This window comes from Leptodactylus fuscus, chromosome 3 (genome assembly GCF_031893055.1).
Source record: "Leptodactylus fuscus isolate aLepFus1 chromosome 3, aLepFus1.hap2, whole genome shotgun sequence".
NCBI lineage: Eukaryota > Metazoa > Chordata > Amphibia > Anura > Leptodactylidae > Leptodactylus > Leptodactylus fuscus.
The window spans coordinates 54952924-54968577 of record NC_134267.1 but is presented as its reverse complement, the minus strand read 5'-3'; the positions used below and the strand labels follow the sequence as shown (position 1 = coordinate 54968577).

Below are 15654 nucleotides of genomic sequence, written 5' to 3'. Positions count from 1 at the left end.
GTAGGGTATTATCTTGATGAATGATGATTTAGTAGCAAATTCATTATATTCAATATGTACAGATAATCGTATCCTTTGTCTCATCCTCCAGAATAAGAATCCCTTTTAATCCAGCAGATGGCGCATGGAATCCTACAGAAATTTAGTTTATCACCCGGAGGATTCAGCGTCACCAATGACCTTTGGACCACGACTAATAGTCTTTAAAAGGACAACAGCTCAGCCAAAAGTGTGTGTCACCCTAAAGCAAACACTGGTTCTGCCCTTTAGTCATGGTGAGTTTAACTGTTGTCCGTCTCCTCTAAGTGGAATTAATCTTAAAATTTGGAAGGAGAAAGTTTTGTTTAATATGGTCGGAATGATTAATAGATGACAGCGACAATCTTATGAATATATCTCTCTATTTTACCATTTATTGTATTCTCACCCACGATAGCAGCCTGATGATCGAAAACACATTTCCAAAAATGTGGGATTTTTTTTGCAAATGTAGCAGAGGAAAGTCAGTGTGATGTATGATATGTGACCTCTTTACTTAGGACTGCAAGTACAAAGAGTTAAAAGTCAACCCCAGCTCTGCTACATTTAGTGGTGTGTTTTTTGGCTAATGCCGTAGCCTAATACTGTTCTGGAGGTCAGCTAAGTTGTAAATTGAGAGTTTATATATTCAACAATTCCTGATCGCTTTATCCCTGTGACTGGATATAATCTTGATGGGCTGCATTTACAATCTATCAGCGGCTTTGTAAGATATTCAGTTCTGAAGTGACCAACTGCTCCAATATTTCTGGCCAATGTGTGTAAGAGATTAGAGCTGATTGCGGAGGAGATGCATAATGCATTAACTCATCCATCATTCCTGCCCAGGCTCAATTTTTATTTCAACTTTTGGTAGCATTTTGTATCTCTCTCACATTTGCACTTTTCATAAAATATTCTTACAAATGTGAAAGGGAGATTAAGTATTATTATTATTTTTTTTTTGTAAAGACCAGGCTGAAATGTGATATATGTTGTTAAAGGGATTGTGCGGTACCTCGAAAACATGGCTGCTTTCTTATTTTCAGGAAGTGACATCAATATCATATCCGTTGTTCACATGGCCAGTCTCATTCATTTCAATGGTTAGGAGATAAAGCATTTCCATGTGACCAATGGACGTGATGTCACTTCCTGAGAAGAAGAAAGCATCCATGTTTTCGAGTTACGCAAAACCCCTTTAAGGCTAGGGCCCCACATTGCGGAAACGCAGCTTTTTCGTTGCAGATTTTGCTGCGTTTTTTTGAGCCAAAGCCAGGAGTGGATTGAGCAGAAGAGAGAAATATAAGAACTTCATGTATATTATCCATTACTTTTGTAGCCATTCTTGGCTTTGGCTCAAAAAACCACAGCAAAATCTGCAACAAAAAAGTTTCCACAATGTGGGGCCTCAGCCTAAAAATTCGCAGTTTTTGTCATTCATTTAATTTAATAAACATATTACCAAAGTCTCTCTATTTGAATATCTATGTATCCATCTAATATCTATTTATCATATTATCTATCTATCTATCTATCTATCTATCTGTCTGTCTATCTAATCCCATATACATTTATATATCAGAGATGAACAAACCCATCAAAAACAAGTTTTGCAAATAGTCATGAGGTTCCCCTGTACATGCTATTACTTATTTTTAGTATAATAAGCAGAGGCCTAGGGGAGGTGCAGAAAAACACTTATACTCACCTTCCCTCGCCTGTCTTGGTCACCCTTTCGGTGTCCCATTTTGTTTCCTAGCCTCTTCCATCCCTCTGAGAGTTGTCAATGGCCCCGGGTTAATTGGATAAACATCATGGTACTTTGTTGCAAGTGTCATAACATTGATGCCCCCTATTTGACCCAGGGGTCTCCTGACATTATGGCGGAGAACTGAAGTAGTTGAGGAAAGAAGACCAAATGTCTCAAAGAAGCCCAGGAGAGTTGAGGGAAGGGTCATATAAGCATTCTGTATTTTCCCTCACCTCTCATGGGCCCCCCTTATTATACTCTGGAGTCTGGGGTATGTCCAAGAGTTTAGTAATGATTCTCGGGTGGAGAATTCCAAAAATTTCAGGTTTGGCCAAACTCAACATTTTTGGAAAATTTGTAACAAACTTGGGTTATTACAACTTGGTTCTCTCATTTCTACTATTATTTATTTCACGTACTTGTATAGTTCCATCATATTGTAGAGCGTGTTACAGATATGATTGGTCGCTGTCCCATATCTAACTATCTATTTATCTAGATCAACACTTTTCAGATCGGGACAATCCATCTATCTATCTATCTATCTATCTATCTATCTATCTATCTATCTATCTATCTATCTAGCCATTCATCCATCCATCCAGCCATCCATCCATCCATCCATCCATCCATCGATCTATCCATCTCATATATATCTGTCAAAATTATTAACTACTTAAATTCTGAAAGCGAGGGAGTTGAGAGTAATGACACATATTTCTACATCATGACAGAATCCAATACTGTACCTCGGGCTGTTACTGTTTGCTTCAGATGCCTTCGCCTATATTCAGGTAAGGTTTTTTTACTGTTTCAGTTATACTGTATAGCACTTTCGGACGGCCATCTTGACTGTGACATTCGTTGCCTTTCTGGTAGTCTCCAGTTCCACATAGATATATTCTCATGATTACTAAATTGTATTGCATATGGCTTTCCTGTGCCTTATCTTTTAAGAAAAAGTAAGTAAACTTCCAATCAATTTTTGATTTTGTGGAAACATTTATGACATTAATAAATTGTGTAATATACAGTACTTTATTAATATATTTAGTCTCCTTTCTGTGAAATCCTTCTCAGCTTTATTCTTTTCCCTGTTTCTCTATTGTCAGCTATTGCTTCTCACTGGAGTAGGGATGTGTAATACAGGGAAGCTGAAGCTGGGGGTTCACGCCAAACAGTTATCTCTCATGCCTTATAAAGCATAGAACAATGGCTCTGGTGTCATATCAAAGATGAGATTTGTATATTTCACATGACATACAGTATCTATTATACTGCCACTACATTAAGAGAACTGTATGGTAAAGTGTACCCAAACTCTTGAACATCTTCTGATTTTCCGTCAGCATTTGTCTAGAAATATATTTTATTAATGAGATTGTCAACTTTCCTTTGGAACCAAAATTGTTGTTGTACCTGTATTATTTCCAGAGATATTATCAGTTGAAAACACATTTGGGAACAATATATTTATATCCAGTTGCTCCAAATCTTAACTGTGTTTCCAAGTGACAATATCTCTGGAAATAATACAGATAGATTACAATCTCATCCTTCATATGACACTAGAAGCTCTTTAAATTTCACAATGCTCGAGGTAAAGATGTTGGAAGTGAACCCCAGCTTCAGCTTCCCTGGATTCTGCAACAGCTCATACACCCTTGTACTCCAATAAGCAGCTGTGTACAGTCTTCACCATAGAAGAATAAAGAAGAGACAGAAGTGAGTTTCAGTGATTTCACAGAAAGGAGACAAAGTGTTTCAATAAATGCAGAAAATCAAGAGTTGTTCAAAATTTTAGGTACAGTTTAAACATTGTAGAATCCATGTCACCTCTCCTGATATGTGTTAGAACATTCTTGAATTTCTCATGAAATAACTATTCCGGGGCATTGTTTAGTATAACTGTGTGGTGCTGTGCCTCTGTTATTTCTATTAGAAATCTAGGTATAAACTGACAAATACAGCGTTGGCCAAAAGTATTGGCACCCCTGCAATTCTGTCAGATAATACTCCTTTTCTTCCAGAAAATGATTGCAAGCACAAACTCTTTGGTATTAATATCTTCATTTATTTTGCTTGCAATGAAAAACCATAAAAGAGAATGAAAAAAATGTCAAATCATTGATCATTTTACACAAAACTCCAAAAATGGGCCGGACAAAAGTATTGGCACCCTCAGCCTAATACTTGGTAGCACAACCTTTAGACAAAATAACTGTGAACAACAGTTACGGTAACCATCAATGAGTTTCTTACAATGCTCTTCTGGAATTTTAGACCATTCTTCTTTGGCAAACTGCTCCAGGTCCCTGAGATGTGAAGGGGGCCTTCTCCAAACTGCCATTTTGAGATCTCTCCACAGGTGTTCTATGGGATTCAGGTCTGGACTCATTGCTGGCCACTTTAGAAGTCTCCAGTGCTTTCTCTCAAACCATTTTCTAGTGCTGACCTGAAGTGTGTTTTGGGTCATTGTCCTGCTGGAAGACCCATGACCTCTGAGGGAGACCCAGCTTTCTCACACTGGGCCCTACATTATGCAGCAAATTTTGTTGGTAGTCTTCAGACTTCATAATGCCATGCACACAGTCAAGCAGTCCAGTGCCAGAGGCAGCAAAGCAACCCCAAAATATCAGGGAACCTCCGCCATGTTTGACTGTAGGGACCGTGTTCTTTTCTTTGAAGGCCTCTTTTTTTTCCTGTAAACTCTATGTTGATGCCTTTTCCCAAAAAGCTCTACTTTTGTCTCATCTGACCAGAGAACATTCTTCCAAAACGTTTTTGGCTTTCTCAGGTAAGTTTTGGCAAACTCCAGCCTGGCTTTTTTATGTCTCTGGGTAAGAAGAGGGGTCTTCCTTTGTATCCTACCATACAGTCCCTTTTCATTCAGACGCTGACGGATAGTACGGGTTGACACTGTTGTACCCTTGGACTGCAGGGCAGCTTGAACTTGTTTGGATGTTAGTCGAGGTTCTTTATCCACCATCCGCACAATCTTGCATTGAAATCTCTTGTCAATTTTTCTTTTCCGTCCACATCTAGGGAGGTTAGCCACAGTGCCATGGGCTGTAAACTTCTTGATGACACTGCGCACGGTAGACACAGGAACATTCAGGTCTTTGGAGATGGACTTGTAGCCTTGAGATTGCTCATGCTTCCTCACAATTTTGCTTCTCAAGACCTCAGACAGTTCTTTGGTCTTCTTTCTTTTCTCCACGCTCAATGTGGTACACACAAGGACACAGGACAGAGGTTGAGTCAACTTTAATCCATTTCAACTGGCTGCAAGTGTGATTTATTTATTGCCACCACCTGTTAGGTGCCTCAGGTAAGTGACAGGTGCTGTTAATTACACAAATTAGAGACGCATCACGTGATTTTTTAAACAGTGCCAATACTTTTGTCCACCCCCTTTTTATGTTTGGTGTGGAATTATATCTAATTTGGCTTTTTGACAATTCTTTTTGTGGTTTTCCATTGAAGACAAATTAAATGAAAATAAAAATACCAAAGAATTTGTGATTGCAATCATTTTCTGGAAGAAAATCAGTATTATCTGACAGAATTGCAGGGGTGCCAATACTTTTGGCCAACACTGTAGGTATTACCATATTTTCCTTGTCAAAGAGATGTGACTCTACGCAATGATATTATCCAGTTAAAGAAGACAGCCAAATTGTTCAGAGACACAGCACCAATCAAATAAAATATGGCATTTATGTACTTGATGACAGATTATTCATAACTTTCTGGAGGTGTAACTGGCGAATGGCACAATGCAGACTTATAAAATATAACATGATCCAGAATCATTAAATTGTGGGAAATACAGACTTTGTCTAGAGTCACAAGACAGAAGAGATCTCCCAGAAGAAGGACTATATTATTATAGTTATGTATACTGCCTCCCAGTGATATACGGCGCCATAGTAATTACAGTACAGGACAGTATGTCACTAAGAGGCAGGGACTTCTAGCAACATAAATAACCATAATGCTAGGAGTCCCTCATCATGTATACTGTTTAGGCGAAGACATCCGGCACTCTGGTTACTCAGGTTACACTCGGTCGAGTGATTCTAGGCCTAGTCTCTTTTCACTGGAGGTGCTTTACAATAGTGTGTCTGGCGTAAGATTTAATGCCTAAAGTATAGGAAAACAAAAGCATCAAGATAAGTACAGGTTACCGCCACCTTATTTTACAGGTTATAGAAAATGAACATTTATATTTACTTGTTATAAGGAAATCAGTTACAAAGTATGGCGCCACCTGGTGTTCAATGTTTATAGAAAACTGCCTGTCCACATTATAAGCTGAAACCCGGTGGACATATGTGATTAATCTGTACGCTCACAACCAGTTCTCTGCATAGTAACCAGCTATTCACTATAGACTAAAGTCCATAGAGCTCTATAGAGATTTCTTCCCTACTTGTCAGGAAGTAGCAGAATGTGTATAGTTGTGTGATCCTATATGATTAGAAAACATTGTATTGTCAGATCATTTGGTATGAGAATGATAAATGGAATTATTCCTTTAAAATGTAAATATATATGACAACTTTTTATTGCTGGACATAACCCCTTTAACTGCGCAAAAATCAGGGGTAAGAAGGCTTATGTAGATCCAAACCACATCTTATTGTTATACAGTGGTGTAACTACCGGAGTAGCAGCTGCCACAGGGCCCGGGACATTAGGGGCCCGGCGACAGCTGCTATCTCTGCATTTAAAAAAAAAAAAAAAGGCCGTAATGGGCCCTATTTACTTATCGATCCTGGCAGGGACTGGGATCTGTAAGTGACACCACGGGCCCCAAAAACACTCTTATTATACTGGGGGAGGTTGTTTCAGACCCCCGAGTATAATGATCGGGGGCCTGGGAGAGGTAAGGGAACAAAAAAAATATGTTACTTACCACTCTGCGACCCAGACAGGCTTCAGCCTAGTTGTGTGACATATCTGATGTCACATGACCCGGGACCCGGGTCATGTGACGTTCCAACGTTATTCAAGATGGCCGACACCACGAGGACTGCAGAGGAGTCAGGGATAGGTAAGTGACAGTGTTTTTTATGTTTGTAGATCCCCTCAGTCTCCGATTATTATACTCCGGGGTCTGAAAAGAACCCGGAGTATAATAATTGTTCATTGGTGTCCACAGTGGTGTCCACATAATACATTGTGCAAGGGCCACTATGGGGCATAATACTGTATGCAGGGGCCACTATGGGGCATGATAGAGAGCGCTGGAATGGGGGGGAGTCAGTCGAAGTATGTGTCAGTCGGGGGGGGGGGGGGGCATGTCAAAAGTTCGCCATGGGGCCCCGCCATTCCTAGTTACGCCACTGTTGTTATATTAGCCATATTTTGTAACAAAAGAACCTCTGTAAACAGTGGCGTAACAATTGTCTTGTGGGCCTGGATGCAAACTTTTGTCCAGGCTGGTGCCAGTATCAGGAAATTAGAAAATAGTGGCAGCAGTCAGGGACAAAGTCAGGGTATAAGCTAAGGTCAAACACAGATATACAGTACAATAAAATAATAGGCAGTGATGAGTTCAGGTAACAAACTGTAACACACTAACCATTAGCAGGCAAAAACCCTTGTCAGCACCTAGTACACGATCCACTAGGAACCTTTGGTCAGGCAGTACGTGGCAGGAGAAGAAGACTTTTGTACCTGCAGACTGACGGAGATAGTGAATGCATGCATTGTGGAGGAGCAGAAAGGGCAATGTATAGAGAAGATAACTTGTCTATCATCAGCATTACATAATGAATGAGTACAGAAATTTGGACTTAAAAATGAAATAGTCTTAGAAGTTGTATCTTTGTACCATGTTAGGCAGTGGATATGAAATAGAAAAAATTGAGGGTCTTCAGTAGTTGATACCTTTTTTAATGGCGAACTAAAAATGATGACAGATTGCAAGCTTTCAAGGCTCTAGGCCTCTTCCTCAGGCAATCTGTCATCATTTTTAGTTCGCCATTAAAAAAGGTATCAACTACTGAAGACTCTCAATTCTTTATATTTCTTAGAAGTTGGAAATTCACTTTAAATTACAAAATGATATCAATAACAAAAATGTAGATCCCAGGCCTTGGCCGCACGTCTTAAGGAGAAATGATGTTCGGAATTCCCGGCAGCCTCAGCTCATCGCCCGCTGCTTTCTCTGCTATCAATACTTTTAACTTGTGGAAATCTATAGCCTTCAACATTTTACACTTCTAAGCACAATCTCCTGCCATGTTTGTACACAAACTACACTCACTACTACCTGGAGATCAATTATAGACATGGAAGTGTTTTCTGCCCACTGAAATGATTTATTTTGCATGGATATTTTTTGAAGAACTTATAATTATTTTTGCATTCATGGGGAGAATTGGAAAGTTGAATTGAACAAAGATTAAATGCCTAAAGGAACTTCAAGGCAAAAAAATGGAAGAAGGAAAATCAATTTTACCAGCCAGAGAGATTTATATAGCTTTCTTTGTTATTTGAATCAATAGTTCTGTTCCTGTGAATAGCTGAATAATCACTTTTTTGTATAGTGTTGGTATACATGTGGACGGAGTCACTGAACCTTCAGTCGCAGCACTTTTGATCATTAACAGATTTTTGCTGTTATCCTGATTTCTCTACATCTGTGAATTTTAGTTCCAGCTTGGAGCGGAGCAATTATTACACGCTGTGTGTCCAGCATGCCTAGCTAAAATAAATTGATTCTTCAAATACACATTTCCATTAAAAAAACACATGAAATGTAAAGCACAATAGATCTTGTAAAATGAGCATGAACCCCCCTGTTGGATGTCTTGGAGTAAAATGCGTTTAGTGACGTGATTATATTCACAGGGGATCCCACTGATCTTGGCTTTTATGGATTCTGCTATCACCACTATTTAACATTGAGCTGACATTTTAAACTTTAAATAGGAAGCAATGCAAAAAGTTTTTGTTTTTTTAATAAATATCTCTCTATATAAGTGTATATATATATTTATTTTATATGGTACGATGCACTCTTAATGGAGCTTCCTGCCTGTTTCAGAAATGTGCTCCATATTACCCTGGATTGGGAGTTTTGAATAGTGTTCGCTCATCGCTATTTATTATGTTTCCCAGTATAAGTCTACATTTTCTAAGGCTCTGTTCCCACGGAGTAACGCGCCGCGCATTCAGACACGTATACACGTGTCAGAGTGTGAGCACTCAAAACAGATCCCATTCACTTCAATGTGTGCCGGCTTACGGGCGCTACATATTGAAATCAATGGGAGGCTTTTTAACCTATTGATTTCAATGTGTAGCGCGCATGAGTTGGCACACATTGAAGTGAATGGGATCTGTTTTAAGCGCTCACACTCTGACACATGTATACGTGTCTGAATGCGTAGCGCGTTACTCCATGAGAACGGAGCCTTAGGCAGTATTTATGGTGGAATATCTGCCTTACTTTTCTTTTAAGTGGGTGTTCACACTTGTGCCTGTCAAATCTCCGTCCTATTCCCAGGGAACGGCTTCCTGGTGGTCAGTTTTAAAAACCCCTTCATTTGAATGAGTTGTTAAAGCAAAGCGCAGGTGTCCGTATGCAGCCTCTCCGCAGGGAAAGCTTTTTTTTTGGCCGGACACAAAGTTGTACATGCACGACTTTATGTCTGTGCAAAAAAAACGGTTTACTTGCGAAGAGGCTGCATACGGACACCTGCGTTTTGCTTTAACAACTCATTCAAATGAAGGGGTTTTAAAACTGACCACCGGGAAGCCGTCCCCTATCCAGTTTCCCCAGGATTATGACGGAGACCCGGGGGGCGGACACGAGCGCAAGTGTGGACGCCCCCTTAAACTACTAGGTAATTTTCTATAATGTAATACAATACAAAATAATAATATTTTTTCCATAAATATAAATAAGTACAATCAATGTACTAAGAAACTTTTAAATATATTTTATTTTGGAAAAATGCCTTTCTCTCTACCAGAATCCTCTCCATCAGCAGAGAGAGAAAGAGACACACTAAGGGAGCATTCACATTTGTGGTCCTGTACGCCCTGTGTCAGTCCATTTGAATGGGTTTTAAAAGCAATCCGCCGGTGTCCATATGCAGCCTGTCCACGGGGAAACAGGTTTGTTTTTTTTTTGTCTGGACACAAAGTGAGACATGCAGGACTTTGTATCAGACCTAAAAAAACCCCAATAAACTGGTTTACCCCTTGAAAGGCTGCATACGGGCATTGGTGTGAATAGGTTTTAAAACTGACGGCCAGGAAGCTGTCCCTTATGCAGTTTCTCCAGGGCTTAGGACGGAAACCCAATGGACTGACACAGGGTGCATAGGGAAAGAAGTATGAACACCTCCTCACACACACACACACACACACACACACACACACACACACACACACACACACACACACACATGCACTGCTGCAGTAAGTGTTCTATTTCACCCCAGCTGCATTGCCCTATACTACTGTATAATGTCATCTAAAGGGTACCTGAGTTTTCCATGGAACTTACAAATTATGCAAAGTCTATCTGGGGACATCACTCTGACCCTTCAAAAATATTAATTTATCCTTTTTTTCAGGGGATAATCGCCCCATTTTGCTTGTGCCTTGATCTGCAGTTCACTCTGCACACAGAGTACGGGGACAAACACCCAGTAGTGACACTTCCCATGAGGCTCTGACGGGTGCACAAAGCCTCATCCAATTGTCTATGTATTATGTATTTACAGTTATGACATTATCTGGACAGGTTTTGTATATGCACTATATACAGTCCTATGAAAAAGTTTGGGCACCCCTATTAATCTTAATCATTTTTAGTTCTAAATATTTTGGTATTTGCAACAGCCATTTCAGTTTGATATATCTAATAACTGATGGACACAGTAATATTTCAGGATTGAAATGAGGTTTATTGTACTAACAGAAAATGCGCAATATGCATTAAACCAAAATTTGACCGGTGCAAAAGTATGGGCACCTCAACAGAAAAGTGACATTAATATTTAGTACATCCTCCTTTTGCAAAGATAACAGCCTCTAGTCGCTTCCTGTAGCTTTTAATCAGTTCCTGGATCCTGGATAAAGGTATTTTGGACAAACAATTCAAGTTCAGTTAAGTTAGATGGTCGCCGAGCATGGACAGCCCGCTTCAAATCATCCCACAGATGTTCAATGATATTCAGGTCTGGGGACTGGGATGGCCATTCCAGAACATTGTAATTGTTCCTCTGCATGAATGCCTGAGGATTTGGAGCGGTGTTTTGGATCATTGTCTTGCTGAAATATCCATCCCCGGCGTAACTTCAACTTCGTCACTGATTCTTGAACATTATTCTCAAGAATCTGCTGATACTGAGTGGAATCCATGCGACCCTCAACTTTAACAAGATTCCCGATGCCGGCATTGGCCACACAGCCCCAAAGCATGATGGAACCTCCACCAAATTTTACAGTGGGTAGCATGTGTTTTTCTTGGAATGCTGTTTCTTTTTGGACGCCATGCATAACGCCTTTTTTTATAACCAAACAACTCAATTTTTGTTTCCAAAATGAAGCTGCCTTGTCCAAATGTGCTTTTTCATACCTCAGGCAACTCTATTTGTGGCGTACGTGCAGAAACGGCTTCTTTCTCATCACTCTCCCATACAGCTTCTATTTGTGCAAAGTGCGCTGTATAGTTGACCGATGCACAGTGACACCATCTGCAGCAAGATGATGCTGCAGCTCTTTGGAGGTGGTCTGTGGATTGTCCTTGACTGTTCTCACCATTCTTCTTCTCTGCCTTTCTGATATTTTTCTTGGCCTGCCACTTCTGGGCTTAACAAGAACTGTCCCTGTGGTCTTCCATTTCCTTACTATGTTCCTCACAGTGGAAACTGACAGGTTAAATCTCTGAGACAACGTTTTGTATCCTTCCCCTGAACAACTATGTTGAATAGAGATGAGCGAACAGTGTTCTATCGAACACATGTTCGATCGGATATCAGGGTGTTCGCCATGTTCGAATCGAATCGAACACCACGTGGTAAAGTGCGCCAAAATTCGATTCCCCTCCCACCTTCCCTGGCGCCTTTTTTGCACCAATAACAGCGCAGGGGAGGTGGGACAGGAACTACGACACCGGGGGCATTGAAAAAAATTGGAAAAAGTCATTGGCTGCCGAAATCAGGTGACCTCCATTTTAGACGAATAGTGGATTTCAAATCCGGGTCATATGAGAATGTGAACTTTGTGACTATGAGACAGGGATAGCTGTACAGGCAGGGATAGCTAGGGATAACCTTTATTTAGGGGGGAATGTTATTAAAAATAACTTTATGGGGCTCTATCGGGTGTGTAATTGTGATTTTTGTGAGATAAACTTTTTCCCATAGGGATGCATTGGCCAGCGCTGATTGGCCGAATTCCGTACTCTGGCCAATCAGTGCTGGCCAATGCATTCTATTAGCTTGATGAAGCAGAGTGTGCACAAGGGTTCAAGCGCACCCTCGGCTCTGATGTAGCAGAGCCGAGGCTGCACAAGGGTTCAAGCGCACCCTCGGCTCTGATGTAGGAGAGCCGAGGGTGCACTTGAACCCTTGTGCACACTCAGCTCTGCTACATCAGAGCCGAGGGTGCGCTTGAACCCTTGTGCACACTCTGCTTCATCAAGCTAATAGAATGCATTGGCCAGCGCTGATTGGCCAATGTATTCTATTAGCCTGATGAAGTAGAGCTGAATGTGTGTGCTAAGCACACACATTCAGCTCTACTTCATCGGGCTAATAGAATGCATTGGCCAGCGCTGATTGGCCAGAGTACGGAACTCGACCAATCAGCGCTGGCTCTGCTGGAGGAGGCGGAGTCTAAGATCGCTCCACACCAGTCTCCATTCAGGTCCGACCTTAAACTCCACCTCCTCCGGCAGAGCCAGCGCTGATTGGCCGAAGGCTGGCCAATGCATTCCTATGCGAATGCAGACTTAGCAGTGCTGAGTCAGTTTTGCTCAACTACACATCTGATGCACACTCGGCACTGCTACATCAGATGTAGCAATCTGATGTAGCAGAGCCGAGGGTGCACTAGAACCCCTGTGCAAACTCAGTTCACGCTAATAGAATGCATTGGCCAGCGCTGATTGGCCAATGCATTCTATTAGCCCGATGAAGTAGAGCTGAATGTGTGTGCTAAGCACACACATTCAGCACTGCTTCATCACGCCAATACAATGCATTAGCCAGTGCTGATTGGCCAGAGTACGGAATTCGGCCAATCAGCGCTGGCTCTGCTGGAGGAGGCGGAGTCTAATGTCGGACCTGAATGGAGACTGGTGTGGAGCGATCTTAGACTCCGCCTCCTCCAGCAGAGCCAGCGCTGATTGGTCGAGTTCCGTACTCTGGCCAATCAGCGCTGGCCAATGCATTCTATTAGCCCGATGAAGTAGAGCTGAATGTGTGTGCTTAGCACACACATTCAGCTCTACTTCATCAGGCTAATAGAATACATTGGCCAATCAGCGCTGGCCAATGCATTCTATTAGCTTGATGAAGCAGAGTGTGCACAAGGGTTCAAGCGCACCCTCGGCTCTGATGTAGCAGAGCTGAGGGTGCACAAGGGTTCAAGTGCACCCTCGGCTCTCCTACATCAGAGCCGAGGGTGCGCTTGAACCCTTGTGCAGCCTCAGCTCTGCTACATCAGAGCCGAGGGTGCGCTTGAACCCTTGTGCACACTCTGCTTCATCAAGCTAATAGAATGCATTGGCCAGCGCTGATTGGCCAGAGTACGGAATTCGGCCAATCAGCGCTGGCTCTGCTGGAGGAGGCGGAGTCTAAGATCGCTCCACACCAGTCTCCATTCAGGTCCGACCTTAGACTCCGCCTCCTCCAGCAGAGCCAGCGCTGATTGGCCGAATTCCGTACTCTGGCCAATCAGCACTGGCTAATGCATTGTATTGGCGTGATGAAGCAGTGCTGAATGTGTGTGCTTAGCACACACATTCAGCTCTACTTCATCGGGCTAATAGAATGCATTGGCCAATCAGCGCTGGCCAATGCATTCTATTAGCGTGAACTGAGTTTGCACAGGGGTTCTAGTGCACCCTCGGCTCTGCTACATCAGATTGCTACATCTGATGTAGCAGTGCCGAGTGTGCATCAGATGTGTAGTTGAACAAAACTGACTCAGCACTGCTAAGTCTGCATTCGCATAGGAATGCATTGGCCAGCCTTCGGCCAATCAGCGCTGGCTCTGCCGGAGGAGGCGGAGTCTAAGGTCGGACCTGAATGGAGACTGGTGTGGAGCGATCTTAGACTCCGCCTCCTCCAGCAGAGCCAGCGCTGATTGGCCGAATTCCGTACTCTGGCCAATCAGCGCTGGCCAATGCATTCTATTAGCTTGATGAAGCAGAGTGTGCACAAGGGTTCAAGCGCACCCTCGGCTCTGATGTAGCAGAGCTGAGGCTGCACAAGGGTTCAAGCGCACCCTCGGCTCTGATGTAGGAAAGCCGAGGGTGCACTTGAACCCTTGTGCACCCTCAGCTCTGCTACATCAGAGCCGAGGGTGCGCTTGAACCCTTGTGCACACTCTGCTTCATCAAGCTAATAGAATGCATTGGCCAGCGCTGATTGGCCAATGTATTCTATTAGCCTGATGAAGTAGAGCTGAATGTGTGTGCTAAGCACACACATTCAGCTCTACTTCATCGGGCTAATAGAATGCATTGGCCAATCAGCGCTGGCCAATGCATTCTATTAGCGTGAACTGAGTTTGCACAGGGGTTCTAGTGCACCCTCGGCTCTGCTACATCAGATTGCTACATCTGATGTAGCAGTGCCGAGTGTGCATCAGATGTGTAGTTGAGCAAAACTGACTCAGCACTGCTAAGTCTGCATTCGCATAGGAATGCATTGGCCAGCCTTCGGCCAATCAGCGCTGGCTCTGCCGGAGGAGGCGGAGTCTAAGGTCGGACCTGAATGGAGACTGGTGTGGAGCGATCTTAGACTCCGCCTCCTCCAGCAGAGCCAGCGCTGATTGGCCGAATTCCGTACTCTGGCCAATCAGCACTGGCTAATGCATTGTATTGGCGTGATGAAGCAGTGCTGAATGTGTGTGCTTAGCACACACATTCAGCTCTACTTCATCGGGCTAATAGAATGCATTGGCCAGCGCTGATTGGCCAGAGTACGGAATTCGGCCAATCAGCGCTGGCTCTGCTGGAGGAGGCGGAGTCTAAGATCGCTCCACACCAGTCTCCATTCAGGTCCGACCTTAGACTCCGCCTCCTCCAGCAGAGCCAGCGCTGATTGGCCGAATTCCGTACTCTGGCCAATCAGCACTGGCTAATGCATTGTATTTGCGTGATGAAGCAGTGCTGAATGTGTGTGCTTAGCACACACATTCAGCTCTACTTCATCGGGCTAATAGAATGCATTGGCCAGCGCTGATTGGCCGAATTCCGTACTCTGGCCAATCAGCACTGGCTAATGCATTGTATTGGCGTGATGAAGCAGTGCTGAATGAGTGTGCTTAGCACACACATTCAGCTCTACTTCATCGGGCTAATAGAATGCATTGGCCAATCAGCGCTGGCCAATGCATTCTATTAGCGTGAACTGAGTTTGCACAGGGGTTCTAGTGCACCCTCGGCTCTGCTACATCAGATTGCTACATCTGATGTAGCAGTGCCGAGTGTGCATCAGATGTGTAGTTGAGCAAAACTGACTCAGCACTGCTAAGTCTGCATTCGCATAGGAATGCATTGGCCAGCCTTCGGCCAATCAGCGCTGGCTCTGCCGGAGGAGGCGGAGTCTAAGGTCGGACCTGAATGGAGACTGGTGTGGAGCTATCTTAGACTCCGCCTCCTCCAGCAGAGCCAGCGCTGA

General features: G+C 43.0%; 1 protein-coding gene across 1 annotated transcript in view; it reads left to right on the top strand.

Moving 5' to 3' along the window:
- Positions 1-216: 216 nt before the first annotated feature.
- LOC142196612 (bifunctional protein GlmU-like) overlaps positions 217-15654 on the top strand; it is an 84475-nt gene continuing 69037 nt past the window's right edge. Inside the window, exons 1-2 of the mRNA XM_075266585.1 lie at positions 217-275; positions 2506-2565. Coding sequence (XP_075122686.1) covers positions 273-275; positions 2506-2565 — 63 coding nt within the window. The 5' untranslated portion in view covers positions 217-272. The remainder of the gene's footprint in view (positions 276-2505; positions 2566-15654) is intronic.